We start from the raw sequence: 17,326 nt of genomic DNA, 5'->3' as shown, positions 1-17,326 counted from the left end.
GTTCAGCAAATTCATATCCAATTTAACTTATCTATTATCAATCCCATCTTACATTTTACCTTGTTGCTAGAACCCCTTCAGGTCATTTCAACGTCATCAGCATTCAAAAATTTTACAATGTTTCTGTAAATAAAATTTAAATTTCCTCCAATCTTCTTCCACAAGCTCTTCTCCCTGGTCTCGAATTCTGCCAGTCATTTCCGCCATTTCCATGTAGTCTATTAGTTGCATTTGCCATTCTTCCATTTACCTGGCATTAAAAGTCTCAGGTCAACCTCTGTGGGGGGAGCATTCCACAGGTGGGGAGCCTCAGCTGAAAAGGCCGTCTCCCTTGTTATGACCCTTTGAACTGCGCTCAGAGGAGGGATACAGAGAAGTCCCTCATATGAAGATCTAAGGGTCTGGGTAGGTTCGTAGATTCATAGAATCACAGAAGTGTAGAGTTGGAAAGGACTTTGAGGATAGTCTAGCCCAACCCTCTGCAATGGAGGAATCTCAACTGGGTGGCCATCCAACCTCTGCCTAAAACCTCCAAGAACGGAGGGTCCACAGCGGTGCCAGCTTGAATAAAATATTGTGAGGGCCCAGGTAAGCCCCACCCTGCATAATCAATCACATTATGCAGTGCACATACACCCTGTCAGGGTACTGCCATCGGAACAGAGTAGGGAAGCAGAGGGGCAGTTGGGTTACAGGGAACCTCCGAAAATCTTGCGAAGCTGTTCCTCTTCCTGTGGTGAGGAAAGCCACACCTCCAGTGGGGAAGAGAAGAAAGGACCAGAGGATGCTGCTGGGAGCCTCAGCACCGCTCCTGGCCAAGCCGGCCAGGAGGGAAGCACGCCCCTTCCATCGCCCACCCTGCGCAGAGGTATAAAATGCAAAGAAGGAAGGAAAAGGCTGGGGGTGACGAAACTCTTATGTTGGGGGAGGTCCCGGAAACAACCACTCCCGGATTCTGCTAGCGATTGAGGCAGACATGAACTTGTGGCACTGCACTGTAAATAGTGGAAAAATCAAAATCAAAACCTGTAAAAGACAGGTCTGAGTCCTGACTGATTACTCACGAGCAACTACCACTGCCATCTGACACACCCTATATGAAGGGGAATACCCATCAACTTTGTGGGGGCCTGACCCCCCCTCGAATATTTCATTGTGGGGACCGAAGCCCCCACAGCCCCTAGGAGTTGGCTCCTGCAAGAGTCCACCACCTCCCGGGCGAGTCTTTTCCGCTGTCGAACAGTTCCTACTGTCAGAAAGGTCTTCTTGGTGTTTAGAACTTTACGAGAGAGGTGTTCCTTAATATATGGGCATCCTGGGCCATAAAAAGAAGGTGAAAACCAGTACTTTGAATTGAGCTTGGAAGCATACAACAAGCCAATGTAACTGGTACAGAGTTGGTGTTCTATGATCCGTTCACCTTAACACTTGTCAGCAGTCAGGCAGGTGCATTTTGCACGAATTGAGGTTCTGCCCCATTTTCAAACGCAGCTCCATGAATATTCAGAAAATTCTACGTGCTGTATTTCCAGTTTGAATATTGATCTCGGCTGCAGATAAATTTGACTGAAAATAGTGTTATTTTAAAACTTGAGGTTGAAATTATTTATCTGTAGACAACATATGTACAGTGGCTTTTTATAGGAAATGATTAGAAATAGATAGTGAATATTCTGGTACTATATTACACAAAATTCCTTCAAAGATATGGTAAAAAGGTAAAAGACCCCAGGATGGTTAAGTCCAGTCAAAGGTGACTATGGGATTGTGGCGCTCATCTCGCTTTCAGGCCAAGGGAGCTGGCATTTGTCCACAGATAGCTTTCTGGGTCATGTGGCCAACATAACTAAACCGCTTCTGGTACAACGGGACACCATGATGGAAACCAGAGTGCACGTAAACGCCACAGCAGTACCTATTTATCTACTGGCATTGGAGTGCTTTCGAACTGCTAGTTTGGCAGGAGCAGGGACAGAGCAATGGGAGCTCACCCCATCGCACAGATTCGAACCGCTGACCTTCCGATCAGCAAGCCCAAGAGGCGCAGTGGTTTAGACCACAAAGAATCAGACTGTGATTTTAAAAACATACTTGACAAAACTGGATAAGTTAGATTAGGAAGAGCAAAAGATTCATTGCTCTTACATTGGCTTTTTGAAATTATACATCTAAGTAGAAAATGGACTTAAATGAGCCACAGCAATAGCCTATATAATGCATTTGGAGACTTATCTCTTTGCAATAATAGAGTCATGAGCAACCCGGTCATATAACTCTGATGATGAGTTTCCCTGAGATTAGACCAGGGTGAAATTAAGTAGTTTACTGCAGATAAGGGATCACAGATGCTTCTTTCATTCTTCCCCCTCTCTTTTCCACGTTTAATACGCTTATCTAGAGCTAGGGCTTCCTTTGTAAATAATCAGGAGGCAAACCTATGTACTGTATGTGCTCAAGCATGGAAAGAAAAAATGAATTATCCTTAAAACAAACACACACACACTTTTCTTACAACTGTTCCTTTAACTTTCTCATTTTTGACCTACCATTTATTACTTTTCTACTCAATGCCCTCTAGCAATTTAAAGAGAGAAATATACAGAGGTCATTTGGGAGATTGGGATTTCCCTACTTGGTTGTAAAGTCAATAGCTGCAGGAAAGTCAAAGTTTCTGATCCTGGTGCCAATCCTTTTCTCTCTCCAAGCAGCAGGCATTTAGAAATGATTAGCAGGTCTCTGTTGGGTGTATTTCAGATCTCAGACACAGGCTGTTTTATGCTTCCAAGCAGACAGGTAATACTGGATTGAGCTCCATAGTCCTCTATGGACAGAAATGATTCAGTCTGATAGCTGGCAGAGTTTTTATTCTTGGCTCTATGCACAAGACTATTAAGGGACCTGGGAACTCCAGCAGATTGGCCCCAGTTGAAGGGCCCCACATTCCTCTGATCCAAAATATACCAAATGATCTCTCATACGATGTGGGGACATTAATCACGTTCACAATGCTTATCTTATTATAATGGGCATTCCTATGGGGGCCAACAAGATTCCTGGGTGAAGATGGGTTAGGGTGTTTGTCCTTGAAATCAGGATGGATTTGAATTTTTTGTTTTCTGGTTGGTATCTCTGGTAACTTCTCTCTTTCATCATGAATATTGGCGCATACTATGGATGCCTGCTCTGCAGTGAGTCAGAAAATAAGCAGTGGTGGTCTATAGGAGGGAGAGAAATAACGCAAGTGAGAAATAGAAGAGAAAATCCTGGCAGAACATTTCCATATGTCTCAACCCTAAGCACTTGAGTCGTGTTGATTTCCTTGGAATTTACTTCCACCGAATTACATTTAGGATCACAGCCATAATGTTTAGCTGTGTCAGTTCAAATAGTTCCAGTGCACAAAGCACACGTGGTTCTTGTATTTCATACATTCACTTGCAGGTCCTCAGACCTATGGAGCATAGATTTTGGGGGTTTTGCTGGCCCTCGGTTGGAATACCAGGTGATTTGGAGCTAATCTGGGAGATGCATCTATAAAGCAATGTTTCTCCTTGAGACAGTCAGGAGATACTGTAATAAATAGTACAAATCAGAAGATAACAAATGCTGGAAAAGATCTTTAAGGACTCATAACATTCACATCAGATTGGGTGTAGGCTTAATCTTTCCAAGCTTCTTAACTCCTTCAGTATTTAGTTAATTTTTGCTGTTTTTATGCTTCAACCAAAGCAAAATTAGTGAGGAACAGAATAAGATGCGTATGGAAAGAATGGCTCCCCCCTCCCAGTGAGCCTACTCCTTTCCCCTTTCATTATTGCTAGGGCTAACATCAAGAGTTGATATCATTATGTGCCTGATGACATCTTGGCAGAAGGTCCATCATGGATCAGAGCCCCTTGACACCCTCTCCAGCTGCCTCTCTTATCTGGTTCCCTGTTCTCATACAATGAGCTATCAGGTAGCAGTGATAGCTACAAAGACAACATGGTTCAGTTCAGGACGTGTGCCTATTTTGTGTTCATAAATCCATTTCTTCCTGATTTTGCATTGATGTACATTTATTTTATTTCTTAAAATGAAAATATGTACATAATGCATATAAATACATAAAAATAAATAAAACAAACTTTCCAAATATATATATATATATATATACACACACACACATTTCTAAATATTTGTATCCTAAAATATATTTGTTAAATGCATTTTGGAATTTTTTTGAGCTGAGGAGAATTTGGAAGAGTGCAAAATCAGAAGGGTGGTAGATCAAATTCATCAAGCTTCTCTAATGTTAACATAAATGGCTACCATTTCTGAGCACCCGGTATTGGAAATGTCAGCTGTAAGCATTTATAATAGATCGGAACAGTCACTGTATTAAAATCAAATACGCTGGTTCCATTAATGTCATGTTTATTTTTCATGCAGTGTGCATTGAAATGTATTCTGCAGCTACGCGCAGTGTGGTTTTAAATACAAGCCATTTTCAAAAAAGGGTGTCAGCATCAAAGGTAATCCTAGGGATTGCCTAGTAAGAGGCAACAGAGCTTAGCAGGGGATAACTGCTAGGAAAGAATTCTGAATTCCTGGACCATTTTTTATATAAACATGTTTGTGGATTTGGAGCTGACGTGGCTTGGCCTAACTCAGTCCCATACAGGTCTTACTCAAAACTGCACACACAACCTTAATAGAAGCCAGAAATATTATTTTCATAGCATATCAGTGAGAATATATACGTTGAAATGAGTGTCTCTCAGCGTGTTTCATTGGGGAGAACATCTTATTTCTTGAACGTACAGCTGTATGTTCATAACATGCTATGTCTAAATGTTTGATTTATTGTTTAAAATGTTTTTTTTTAAATTGTAAGCCTTTCAATCACACAGTATTTTTTAAAAAAGTTAAAACTGTCATAAATTATCAAAAGAAAGATTAATGCCAGGTTAACTCACCCACTGAGTAAAGCTTATTTTACTACAGGAATGTTTAAACCAAATCTCATTTGGACTGTTGGCTCCATCCTTTTCTTCTTCAAAGAGCTTCTAGCTCAGAATACTTACAATGAGGAAGGTTTATTCTCTTTCTGTTTATTTACAGTATTTTCTTTTTCTTTTTTTGCCAAATCATCCCCCATGTTTCTTACTTCTAAACAATTCCTATGACCCATTTGCTCTCCTCTTCTCTTCCTTATGTGCCTACCACATGCTTATTAGTTTCCAGTTCCTTATTGTTTACTTTCTACCTGGCATCTCGCTTTCTGGCTGGGCTTTCGAGTTATAGTCCATCTCATTTATTTGGGTCATTATGTGTGCCAGTCATCCTCCTCTGCATGGCTCACCTTGTCAAGCTGACATTGTACTTAAATTACAAGTTCATACCAGTAGGCAGGCTGTTTGCTTTTATTTTTCCAACTGAAGAAGATGGAGACAAGCATACAAAAGGTGTATAGACCTCTGATGACACACTGTCTATCAGTTTACAGGAAGAGTTTGGACTTGATATCCCGCTTTATCACTACCCAAAGGAGTCTCAAAGCGGCTCACAGTCTCCTTTTCCCTTCCTCCCCCACAACAAACACTCTGTGAGGTGAGTGAGGCTGAGAGACTTCAGAGAAGCATGACTGGCCCAAGGTCACCCAGCAGCTGCATGTGGAGGAGCGGGGAAGCAAACCCAGTTCCCCAGATTACGAGTCCACCGCTCTTAACCACTATACTATGCTGGCTCTGCCAGTCAGCACTGTCAGTCAAAAGGGAAATAACCAATAATGGTATGGATTGCATTGTATGATTGGCCCACGGTTGGCATTATGAGTTGACCCTCAGTTCCTCTGATTCCTTTTACATTTTAAACATTATCACACGATCTGCTCATTGAGTAAGCAGAATAAACGGGGTAATATGTAGCACAACTGTATTTTGCGATGTCAGTGGTTGCTGTTACCAGCATTCCAGTTTTATCTTGTTTTTGCTGGTTTAAAAGCAACATCCCAAGTCATTGGGGTAATGTTATCAATACAGTACCACTGAACATAACTGGCCAGGCCTAATAATTATTGTGTCTCAACATAGTTTTTCTGGTTTAGTAACTGATCATTTGTCTGTAAGAAGGAAATAAATGTGAACCAACTTACATTTTACACCATTTAACTGTTGTAGTTTGTATCTTAGTCATGGTCTATAAGGGGCAGGGCTGCAGCTAGGGGGTGATGAGAAAGGCCCCCTCCAGGGGTGCAGGCGAGGGGGGGCCTCAAAATTGGTTAAAAAAATAAATATTGGATTTTCTGTGAAAGAATTCATTACAAGGTGAAATGTGTGAGGAATTGAATGGGTGGAGGGGGGGTTGGAGGAGAGGTGGAAAGACGAGTTCATTTGTCCATGGCTAGGGGCGCTATCTGGATGGTTCTGCCAGGGGCATAAGATCACCTACCGTAGCTATGGCTCTGATCCACAACAGGATTAAAGTCTCCAATACAGAAAAGCATGATTGCTATCATGGGCTCTAAACCGAGCATTTTAAATGCTTGACACATTCAGCTAAAGAAAAATAAAATAACAGACAGCACAGAAGGTGCAAATCAGTGGAAATAAACAGAACACATTTACCGGGCAATTGTATCCTATTTCTTGGAGAATAAAAATATCTACATGGTGTTGCATCTTTCACCTCCATCTTTGGGGGCAATTCAAGAGGGTGAAGGTGAACCAAGTGGTTTGCAAGGAGAGTGAAGGAGAGAACTTTGCACTTTGCTTACTGAATGAATGAAGTGGCCAAATGGTCATTTTTCTACTTCATTACAAAAAAAACACCACAATTCCTGAGGTCTCTCCCTGCACCTATGAGCTCCTCATATAACGTAGTACATTCTGGCGCTGCTTCCTAGAAAGACCATTCTGTAGCCACATGGGGATTCTAGGATATAAGCTTTGTGCAAAGAACCTCAAACCCCTCTAAGCACAAATGGGGCTTTCATAAACTCCAGAGAAATATTACAACATGCAACCCTCCAAAGGTTCCTGGAGTCCAACCCCATCATTCCTGATCATTGGCCATACTGCCTGTGGCTGATGGGAACTGGAGTCCAACAACAGTCACACAACGTTGGGGGATGAAATTGTCAGCCATGGAGGGCTTGCCACGATATACCGTTTTATAAAGAGCCATGCACGGGATTTTTTCTGTTTTAACTCAAAGCGGAAAAAGACCACCCAGGCACCACTCACATTTGTGAAGCACAACCTGCACACAGACACCACAACATTTCTTCTAAGTTCCTCCGCTCTCGGCAAGAGAGACAGAAAAAAACAACAACAATGCCTCTTTTGTGGTGAATGAAGACTTTTGTGAAAATAGAAGCAGCGTTTGGCACAGCACGAAACTGACATCAATAGAATGCAAGTTTTTAAAAGCACTAAAAGTCAATTTAAGTCAAAAAATGGGAAAAAGGATTATATAGTGGGTTCTCTAATTTCTCCCCTTTTTCATTGGTAGTTGTATGTATGTGTGATATAAAAAGAGTAACCTTCTGTTTTCCCCCCTAACTGTGTACAGGCTGGCATGGCCTTGACATATGACCCCACGGCCGCTATTCAGAATGGGTAAGTAGCATATACTTTACTATTTAAAAAATACTACACAGCACCATGATCTCCCCCTGCCCCCGACTGGTTTCCAGCAGCCAAAAAAAAAAAAAAAAAAAAAAAAAAAACATTTAAAGAACAAGTCACCCACAAAAATGCTGTTGAAAACAAATTTAAGCTAGCTTGTCAAACATAAATGCTAGTTTTCTTTTCCCCCCTTTTTGCATCCTGTTGTTCATATCATCTAGTTGACTGTGAAGCCTTTTCTCATATCCATTTGACAACTGCAGATTTACGTAGGTTTGTACGTTCTCTGGAGAAGGAGTCATTCTCTTTCCCTGACAGCAGATATGTTTTGGCAGTAGATAGTTCCCTCAGTATGCCTAGTTCCTTCACTCAAATTATCTTCAGGACTAGGGAAGGATCATTTCTCCCCTGAATGCCCCTCATACCAAAGGTCCTCCTCCTCCTCCTCCTCCTCCTCCTCCTCCTCCTCCTCCTCCTCCTCCTCCTCCTCCTCCTCCTTCTTCTTCTTCTTCTTCTTCTTCTTCTTCTTCTTCTTCTTGGTATTTGTCAGGCAGCGTTTATCAGTGCATTTTACACTTCCAAACAACCATTTAAAGGTGATTCTGGTCACCTTTTAGAAAAAACTAGCAAATGTACCAAACCCCATCCTCCACCCTCTTGGAGAAAGATCCACTCATTTGAAGAGAAACATTTTTTACTCTGGAGTAATGGCTCCCTTGAAAGTTCAAGTACTCCCATTCGTGGGGAGTGACTGAGATAAAATTGTAAGCTTCTCAATAATATACATTTTCCTGTGTGGACAATCTCCATGACAACATCGCAGTTCACATTGGCTTCTCGTTCTGTCAGAGAGAGAGATTCTCCATGTGCGCATAAAGTAGACATCATAATAATAATTTATAATAATGATTTATAATTTATTATTTATACACAATACATGTATGTGGAAGCCATTTTTGGTTGTTTCCATGCATGGGTTGGTGACTTCCAAGCAGGGTTATCACCAGATCTCATCACCAGAATCCTGCCTCAGAATTTCTCCTTTGAATTTCCAAGAAACTAGGTTTTTGATTCATGATGGTTCTTTCCTCTCAGCAGTCTCACAGGCTCCCTCTCACACAGCCCTCTCTAGAGAACTTGACGGATGACATCTTTCCCTGCCTTGTCATCCACAGAAAGGGTTGTGCATGGTTACTGCAAAACAGACTTGCTGGCTCCAACTCATCTTTCTCATTTCTAATCTGATATCACGGCAATGAAAGCCTCCAGTGTAATAATGCTTGGTAATACTTAAGCTTTATGTTAGCCCAGGGATATTGTTCATGAGCTTTTTGTCAGAACTACCTATGGGCATGCCATGCAAGGAGATAATGTTTATTTCTGAGGATAAATATGAGGCATTGGCGTTGTACAACTTCATAAAGACATAGTGGTAGTGAAATTTTTGGCACTGAAATACAGCCTGTATAGGAGAAACGATGATGCATTTCCCAACCGTGGCTTCCTTCTGTGATGTAGACGTTGAAATATGTGAGTTGCCTGCTAGTTATCAGCAATGTGTCCTGAAGAACTCTGTTGTAAACCAGGTGTTATCTTGTTAAGGACATTTGTAAATCTGTCCTTGTAGCCTGTGTATATACACCAAAGATGTTAGTATATCAAAGGACAAAATTACGATTGTGGAGTGTAGTTACAGATAAATAAATGATCTCCTGTCAGGTGTGTTACTCCATATAAAAGGTAAAGGGACCCCTGACAATTAAGTCCAGTCACAAACAACTCTGGGGTTGCAGTGTTCATCTCTCTTTAAAGGCCGAGGGAGCCGGTGTTTGTCCACTTCCGGGTCATGTGGCCAGCATGACTAAGCCGCTTCTGGTGAAACCAGAGCAGTGCACGGAAATGGTGTTTACCTTCCCGCCACAGCGGTACCTATTTATCTACTTGCACTGCATGCTTTCGAACTGCTAGGTTGGCAGGAGCTGGAACCGAACAACGGGAGCGGGGATTCGAACCACCGACCTTTCGTTCGGCAAGCCCAAGTGGCACAGTGGTTTAACTCACAGCGCCACCCTAGCCACATGCTTTTAAAGTCTGTCATGTCAGATTGTGGAACTTACTGGGTTTAAAAAAAAACAAACCATTATGCCTTTTTTCCTGTTTTGCCATACAAGGAACCTTACACTCCCACAACACATTTTATGAACTAGAGTATTTTCTTGTCTATTAATTCATTGGGATTATGCGTCTGGATGCCAATTTCAACTGATATTGAGTGTTCCTGATTTCAAAACCTTTTGAGCGTTAAAAGAGACAAGTGAAACCATTATTAGTTAGAAGAGCCTACATGTATGGCAGAGGGGGTGAGCTGCTTTGTTTCATACTAACAATGTCGTGGGCCCGGTCCAATAAGTTCTCATAGCATTTAGACATCCAGCTGGTGCTTGTGAAACAGAGCACTTACTCTTGCTATTGATGTAAAATAATGAAATTCTCAAGTGACAAAAAAAAAAAATATGAAGTGTTTTCTGGGGCAGTAGTAACATCCCATGGGCTTGTTGTTTTGTTGTTTAGTTGTTCTGTGATTGATTGAAAATGGATGCCTTGTTTTTTGAGGTAATTTTGAATTGTACACTTGATTAACATGGGAGCATTCCCTGGACTGACTGAGGAAAACCCCTTTTGGTATGTTGAGGGTGGGAGCAAGTGGTAACAGAACTGACTGGAGGAATACTAGGAGACAATTGGGGGGGGATATGATGGTAGAGTAATGGGAAGAGAGACTGGGGTCTAAAGGTTTAGCTGGAAAATGGCATTTATTTATGTTTGAAAGCAATATTGTCACAGCTAAAATGTTTGTAGTTAGGACTACTGTAATAGCATAACAAATGCTGCTGTAGTAGAACAGTTTGGGATATAGAAAAAGATGTATTTATCACTAGCTGCTTGAATTGTAAATCTCATGTTGCTAAGATGATCATCTTCCTCACCATTATTTGTTCAGTTTATTAGCCACTTGCCACATAAGGAACATCCAAGCAGCTTACAACATTTTAAGAGCATGAAGCATAACTTTACATCATAAAAGAACAATACACTTCTAGCAATAAGGTAGAATTTACATTTGGAAATTAGAGAATTCTATTTGTTTTTCTTATCAAATACATTTTAAAAAAAGAAAAGTAGCCAGTTTTGAGTGTCTTGATAAACACTCATGTCTTTGAACTCCTATAATGCTGCTTGCTGACCTGGATAGAGAATTGAGAGGTGTGTGTGTAAAATTAGCCTGCTGTACAAAGGAAAAATTTACAAAGGTTGTCCACTTTTGTCTCTGCCCACCGCTGACATGTGGCCACTGAAAACTTTGCCTAGAATGGAATGTGGTCCTTAGGCTAGAAAAATGTCACCCACGCCCTTTGTATGATTTAGTGAGATTTGGTGGAGTCAATCAAAAGCAGTGTTAGAAGAGAATATGCAAAGGTCAGAGCAGTTAGCTGCTGTGAGAGATGGAAGAGAGCCTTTTTTGAGGTTTGCTAAGGCTAAGAAAGCAGCAGGTGAAGAGGGCAGTAAGTTGCCTTTCTTTTGGACTAGAAAGCTCTGGAGAAACCAGAAAGACAGAACAGGGTTCCAGTGTGCCAACTCTTCGGATGTCTTCTTAACTTCTTACAAAGATTGTATAAGCTATAAAACAGGCAACCTAGGAGATAATGGGAATTAACTTTTGATCCTTTTGCTTCTCCATTGGTCTGAAATGGGATTTCTAAACGTTCCTTGGTAGAAATAATTACGAGTGAGGAAGAATTTTTAAAATGTATGTATTCCTCACCTTTCAATGCCAAAAGAAATCCAAAACCCAACCAAGGTGCCTTAGAGTTATGGAAAATTGAGGGAAGAGGAAAAAAGATGAATTCTTTAAGAGGAAATGAATAAAGGAAAAAACGTCTTTACGTCCAAGTACTATGTCCAAGTACTTGTTTACGTCCAAGTACTATGTCCTTCCTACCAGACCACTGAATTCTCCTTAAGCAACGAAATCTTGTCTTCTCCTCCTGAAAGCTTAGGAAGCTGCATGAGCGTCTGAAAACCTATTTTATCTTAAGTCTTATAAGAGAGCATTTGCAAGTTATTACGGTGAAAAGTCCTTGACATGAAAGCTGAGAGAGACATGTGGTCTGTGTATGTTTTTTGCTCCTTGCTGTTGCTTGAGTATGTATTTTCCAGGCTTAAATGCTATTTAGATAACTGCTTCTCTTTAACTGAAAAGGAAATGGTTAGCTGCCTATCAAGTCCTGGGCTTAAGCAAGCCATTTTTTCAAAAGTCGCATCAAATGTGATTCACGAAAAGCTTATTCCCAGGTAGGAGTATTGGGAGGTTCAAGTAGGACGTTTCTCTCTTTGTATACTTTCTTACCCTCTACAGTCTTTCATCTACATTGCATCCATCTAAGTGGCAATGTTTTTAACCTCTTAGGGGGAAATATTGTCCATGTGATGGAAAGGATTAGAACAGAAAAGAGCAAAAACACACAGTTCTGGTTATTGCAGGCTTACTTACATTTATTTCATTTTCAAACCAAGTACCCTATAAATCCCAGTACTATAATCATGTACTGATCATTTTCATTTAGCATCTCTAGATTCATTTTGCTTATGTACTTAAAACCAAAATTTGTCAGGGAACCAGTGTCCACTCCTAGTGGCCAACACAGGCGTGCTAATGAAATAGAGAGAACTTGCCAATATTCCTGGTGAGCCAATGAAATATAAATGCATTCAGAACCCACCTTTTTTTTTAAAAAAGGCTCTTGCTTGATGACCAAAGAGCACCAGTGGTGTGTAAAATGTTCCTATCTCCTCATTCATTACCTCATAAATAGGACACCTGCAAAATATTACCCAGCTATGTTTGAAAGCTAAAACCACAGACATTTGTTGTCAAGCATTTAGTATGTAGGCAGTACTGAACAGAAATTTATTGCTGTTTTCTTTAATTCCCCTCCTCCACCACCCCTTTCCAGAGCCTAGTATGCTTGCCACACATATTTTGAAATCTTTCTTTTTATTTATTACTGAAATGAAATTTCTGACAGATTACTTTTGACTTCTTTTTCTCCCTGCCGCTGTCCCCATCTTAACACAACTAAATGCCCGATTGCTTACTTTTATTAACTGTAAGCTCTAAACCTCAAGAGAAAATAAACCAGCCTCTCCCAAGAGGTTTGTTCCTCCAACTCACATCAGCCAAATGGTCAGGAATGATGGGAGGTATAGTCTAAAAAAAGCAGGAGGGTATCAGGGACAAGCTTATATAAATTTATGTTGTCATTCAAGTAGTTCTAATAAGTGATTAATAAACTCCATCTTTGAATAACCCTATTGTCCCACTGAGTGCTCTCATTTGAATCATTACAGTGCAGTCTTAAACATGACTATGCTTTCAAGTCAGTATGTGTCAGGGAACTGCCATAGGAGGAACAGGTGGGGAGAGGGCTCACGGAGGCTGGGAGGGACTCAGCAGCGGAAGCAGGGACCAGCAGGGGGAGAGATGGGTCTCTGGAGGAAAGTCTCACGAAGGCTGAGAGAGACGCAGCAGCTAAAGCAGGAACTAGCAGGGAAAGGGGAGGATCTCTGAGGGAAAGCGAGCAAGAGGGAGGGCTCAGGGACACGTCCAGCGAGAACAGTGGGGAGGTGTCAGAAGCTCCCATAGGGAGACCCATTCCTCGCCGGAAGCTGTCACGTCGTGAGTCCAGAAGACGTGTTTCCGTTAAGGAGCTTCTATGCTGGAAGCGCTTCCGAAAACAACCACTGTCGGAATCTGCAAGTGACTAGGGCAGACATGTCTGAGGAGCTCTGTCACACACAGAGGTTTGTGGAGTTGCACAAACTCTGAGGGACCACGATTTTACGCACAAGCAGCTAATCATCCCATCACAGCATTCCGACAGTCTTTGTAAGCTGCCTGTGCAGGAGAAGGCATCATGAGCGACCCAGCCGGAACCGGAGAGGCAGGAGTTGGAGCGGGTCCAAGCTTGGAAGAAAGGTACCGAGCGTTGGAAATCCAACTGGCGCTGCAGACGGCGAGGCTTGAGGAGAGAAGGGCTCAGGATGCAGACAAGAAGGGGAGAGCCACCCAGTTCACCAGAAAGGTACCAGGATTGGTGCAGAAGTTTGGGGGGGACCCCAAGGACTACCATGCCTTTAGAACAGAGATGCAATATGCCCTCAATGTGCAGTTTGATGAATTCCCTGACGAGGAATCGCGAGTGGCTTTTGTGATTGGGCATCTTGAAAAAGGGGCGAGGGACTGGGTTAGACCCCTGATGGCAACGCACAATGACGTCCTAAAGGACACCATGAAGTTCTTTCGTGCAATGGATCTCATGTTTTCCAGCGATATTGAGGAGGGAGTGGTGCGCAGACAGCTAATGGCTTGCAAGCAGGGAAGCCGATCTGTCCGTGAGTACTGGACTGAGTTCACCATGCTGGTTCACAGATTGGGGTGGGACTTATCGGCGGCACCCATTCAAATGCTATTTGAAGAAGGCCTTGCTTCGGCTGTGAAAGACGAACTTTCCCGGGGTCCTAGGGCGGATTCTATGGATCAGCTGACTATATCTGCGCTGACCATAGGAGCGCGCCAGGAGGCGAGAGCTTTGGAGAGGCGGGAAGGGAAGGGGGAACGCTGGAAGGAGTTCCGCATTCCTGACATTCCAGAGACAACTTTCCCGCCGGCAGAGCCGATGGAAATCGGAACAGCGCGCGCGCGCAGTTTCAAAGCCCAGTGAGGGGGGAAAGAAGGAGGGAAAAGGCGCCCGGAAATGCTATCTCTGCCAACAGCCAGGTCACTTTGCCAGAGTCTGCCCCCAGAGGAAGGAATGGCAAGGGATGGTGGGAGCTGTTGAGGGAAGAGAGGAGGAAAAACCGGAGCAGGTAAAAGCCAACGCCTGGTTGCCAGCGTCGGGGCACAGCAGCCAGGCCAAAGAGCAGTGAAAGTGCCCATGCCAGAAGCTCCTCAACCTGCCCTAGTGATTGAAGTGTCGCTAGAGCTGCAAAATGGACACCCCCTAAAGATAAAGGCGCTGTTGGACTCAGGCAGCTCCTGCAATTTCATGAGCAAAGAGTTTGCAGCTGAACACCAGATACAGACGATCCCTTTAAGCAACCCCCTGCAGGTGACCACGATCGATGGCAGGGAGTTGTTGGGAGAAGTCAGCTTGCAGACCGTCCCAATGATAATGAAGGTGGCAAGGCACACAGAACTGATAGCGTTTAATGTGGCCACCTTGGGAGGAGCTCCTATTATTTTGGGGATGAGCTGGCTAGCGTTACATGATCCGCTGGTGGGCTGGCATCAGAGAGTGGTTTCCTTTGGTTCAGCACATTGCTTAGAACACTGCAAAGGGGGAAAGGGTTCAGCAGGGGCCCAAGCCACCCTAGCAGGGACGGAAGTAATGGAGAAGGTGAAGGTACCACCACAATACGCAGATCTCAGCGACGTGTTCAGCGAGAAGGAAGCTGACCAACTACCCCTGCATAGGCCCTTTGACTGTCAAATCAATTTACTCCCTGGGGCACAGCTTCCTGTAGGCAAGTTGTATGCCATGTCAGACAGAGAAATGCAGGAGCTAAGAGAGTTCATTGACAAGAACCTGAAGAGAGGCTTCATCAGAGAGTCCAAAGCAGTGGGAGGTAGCCCAGTGTTTTTTGTGGATAAAAAAACACGGACAAGCCGAGACTTGTGTGTGACTTCAGGGCGTTAAACGCAGTGTCAGAACCCTTGGCTTTCCCTATGCCCAGGATTGACGACATTTTGACCAGGGTGCGGAAGGGAAAGATTTTTACAAAGCTGGCCCTAAGGGGGGCGTACAACCTGATACGTATAAGGAAAGGGGATGAATGGAAAACCACCATGTTCACCCCTTTGGGGGCATTTGAATATCTCGTGATGCCATTTGGCTTACAAGCAGGCTCGGCGTGCTTCCAATCGTTTATGAACCACGTACTGGGGCCTTTGCTTTACAAGAATTGTGTGGCCTTCCTAGATGACGTGTTGGTGTATTCTGAGAATGAGGAGCAGCATGTGAGAGACGTCAGAGAAGTGTTGAGCAGGCTGCAAGCCAACAGGCTGTGGGTGAAACTGGAGAAGTGTCAGTTTCATACCAAGGAGGTGGAATTCCTGGGGTACCGCCTGTGAGACAAGGGATTGGCCATGGATCCCGGCAAGGTCCAGGCAGTGCTGGAATGGAAAACACCCAAAACCAAGAAGGATGTGCAGAGGTTCCTAGGGTTTGGGAACTTTTATCGTAAGTTCATCCGAAACTTTGCACACCTGACGGCGCCCATTACGGACTGTCTCAGCAGTAAGAAGAAATTTGTTTGGACTGAGGAGGTGGAGCGAGCTTTTGAGGAACTGAAAAGGGCCTTCGCCTCTGAAGGACAACTTCTGCATGTGGATTTACACAAAAAGATGAGAGTCGAAACAGACGCATCAGACAGAGCCATAGGGGCGGTGCTTCTTCTGCAGCCAGGGAAGAAGGGAGATCAAGTAGAGTATTTGGTAACGTGGGAAGGGGAACCGGAGTCGGAAAACACCTGGGTCATGGCAGAGGATGTCAATGACGAGGTTTTAATAGAAACTTTTCATCAGAGGTTCCCACGTAAACCTCAGCCAGTGGCGAGGTTCCGGAGGGAATACTTTGCCACCACCGACGAAGAAGAAGAGTTGGAGGGGTTCACAGATTCCGAGGAGGAGGAGGATTCAGCGAGCCGGAACGGCGACCGATGGAGGGAAATGTTCGAGACGTCTGAAGATGAAGAGGATTCTTTTCAGGGTTTTACCTCCTCACCGCCCAGAGGAGAGGGAATGGGCGGGGGTGAAGGGGGTCCTGGAGGGGAGGTGGATGTCAGGGAACTGCCATCGGAGGAACAGGTGGGGAGAGGGCTCACGGAGGCTGGGAGGGACTCAGCAGCGGAAGCAGGGACCAGCAGGGGGAGAGATGGGTCTCTGGAGGAAAGTCTCACGAAGGCTGAGAGAGACGCAGCAGCTAAAGCAGGAACTAGCAGGGAAAGGGGGGATCTCTGAGGAAAAGCGAGCAAGAGGGAGGGCTCAGACACGTCCAGCGAGAACAGTGGGGAGGTGTCAGAAGCTCCCATAGGGGGACCCATTCCTCGCCGGAAGCTGTCACGTCGTGAGTCCAGAAGACGTGTTTCCGTTAAGGAGCTTCTATGCTGGAAGCGCTTCCGAAAACAACCACTGTCGGAATCTGCAAGTGACTAGGGCAGACATGTCTGAGGAGCTCTGTCACACACAGAGGTTTGTGGAGTTGCACAAACTCTGAGGGACCACGATTTTACGCACAAGCAGCTAATCATCCCATCACAGTATGTATATGATTACGACGTTAGGCCTATATATAAGATCCCAGATCCGGAAAAACCAATCGAGCAATGGTGACTGATCAATTCCTCCCCAATATGCAGCAACATATGCATACTGCAGTAAGTAAACATATTACCATTTCCAAATGATAGTTATTCATTTGTTGAAGAGACCTCACAAGCATCAGAACAATATCTGTTGGTAAATATTATCCTGTAACTTCTTAAATTACATTTTAAATTTCTTATCCAGTATAGGCTGTTAGCTGAAGAAGTCCAAATACATATTAACAAAATTTGACTTAATGTGTTCTTAGCTTCAGCAGTTATCCTTATTTAAA

General features: G+C 43.6%; 1 protein-coding gene across 9 annotated transcripts in view; it reads left to right on the top strand.

The window, feature by feature from the left end:
- RBMS3 (RNA binding motif single stranded interacting protein 3) overlaps positions 1-17,326 on the top strand; it is a gene marked incomplete at its 3' end in the record, with an annotated part of 773,357 nt that overhangs the window by 683,088 nt on the left and 72,943 nt on the right. For all 9 annotated transcript variants that reach the window (XM_081164680.1, XM_081164679.1, XM_081164684.1 and 6 more), the window contains one exon: positions 7,555-7,601. In XM_081164680.1, the coding sequence (XP_081020806.1) occupies positions 7,555-7,601 (47 nt within the window). The remainder of the gene's footprint in view (positions 1-7,554; positions 7,602-17,326) is intronic.

The sequence above is a fragment of the Podarcis bocagei genome (assembly GCF_964188305.1).
Source record: "Podarcis bocagei genome assembly, chromosome: 12".
Lineage (NCBI taxonomy): Eukaryota > Metazoa > Chordata > Lepidosauria > Squamata > Lacertidae > Podarcis > Podarcis bocagei.
This window is presented reverse-complemented; position numbering and strand designations above follow the sequence as displayed.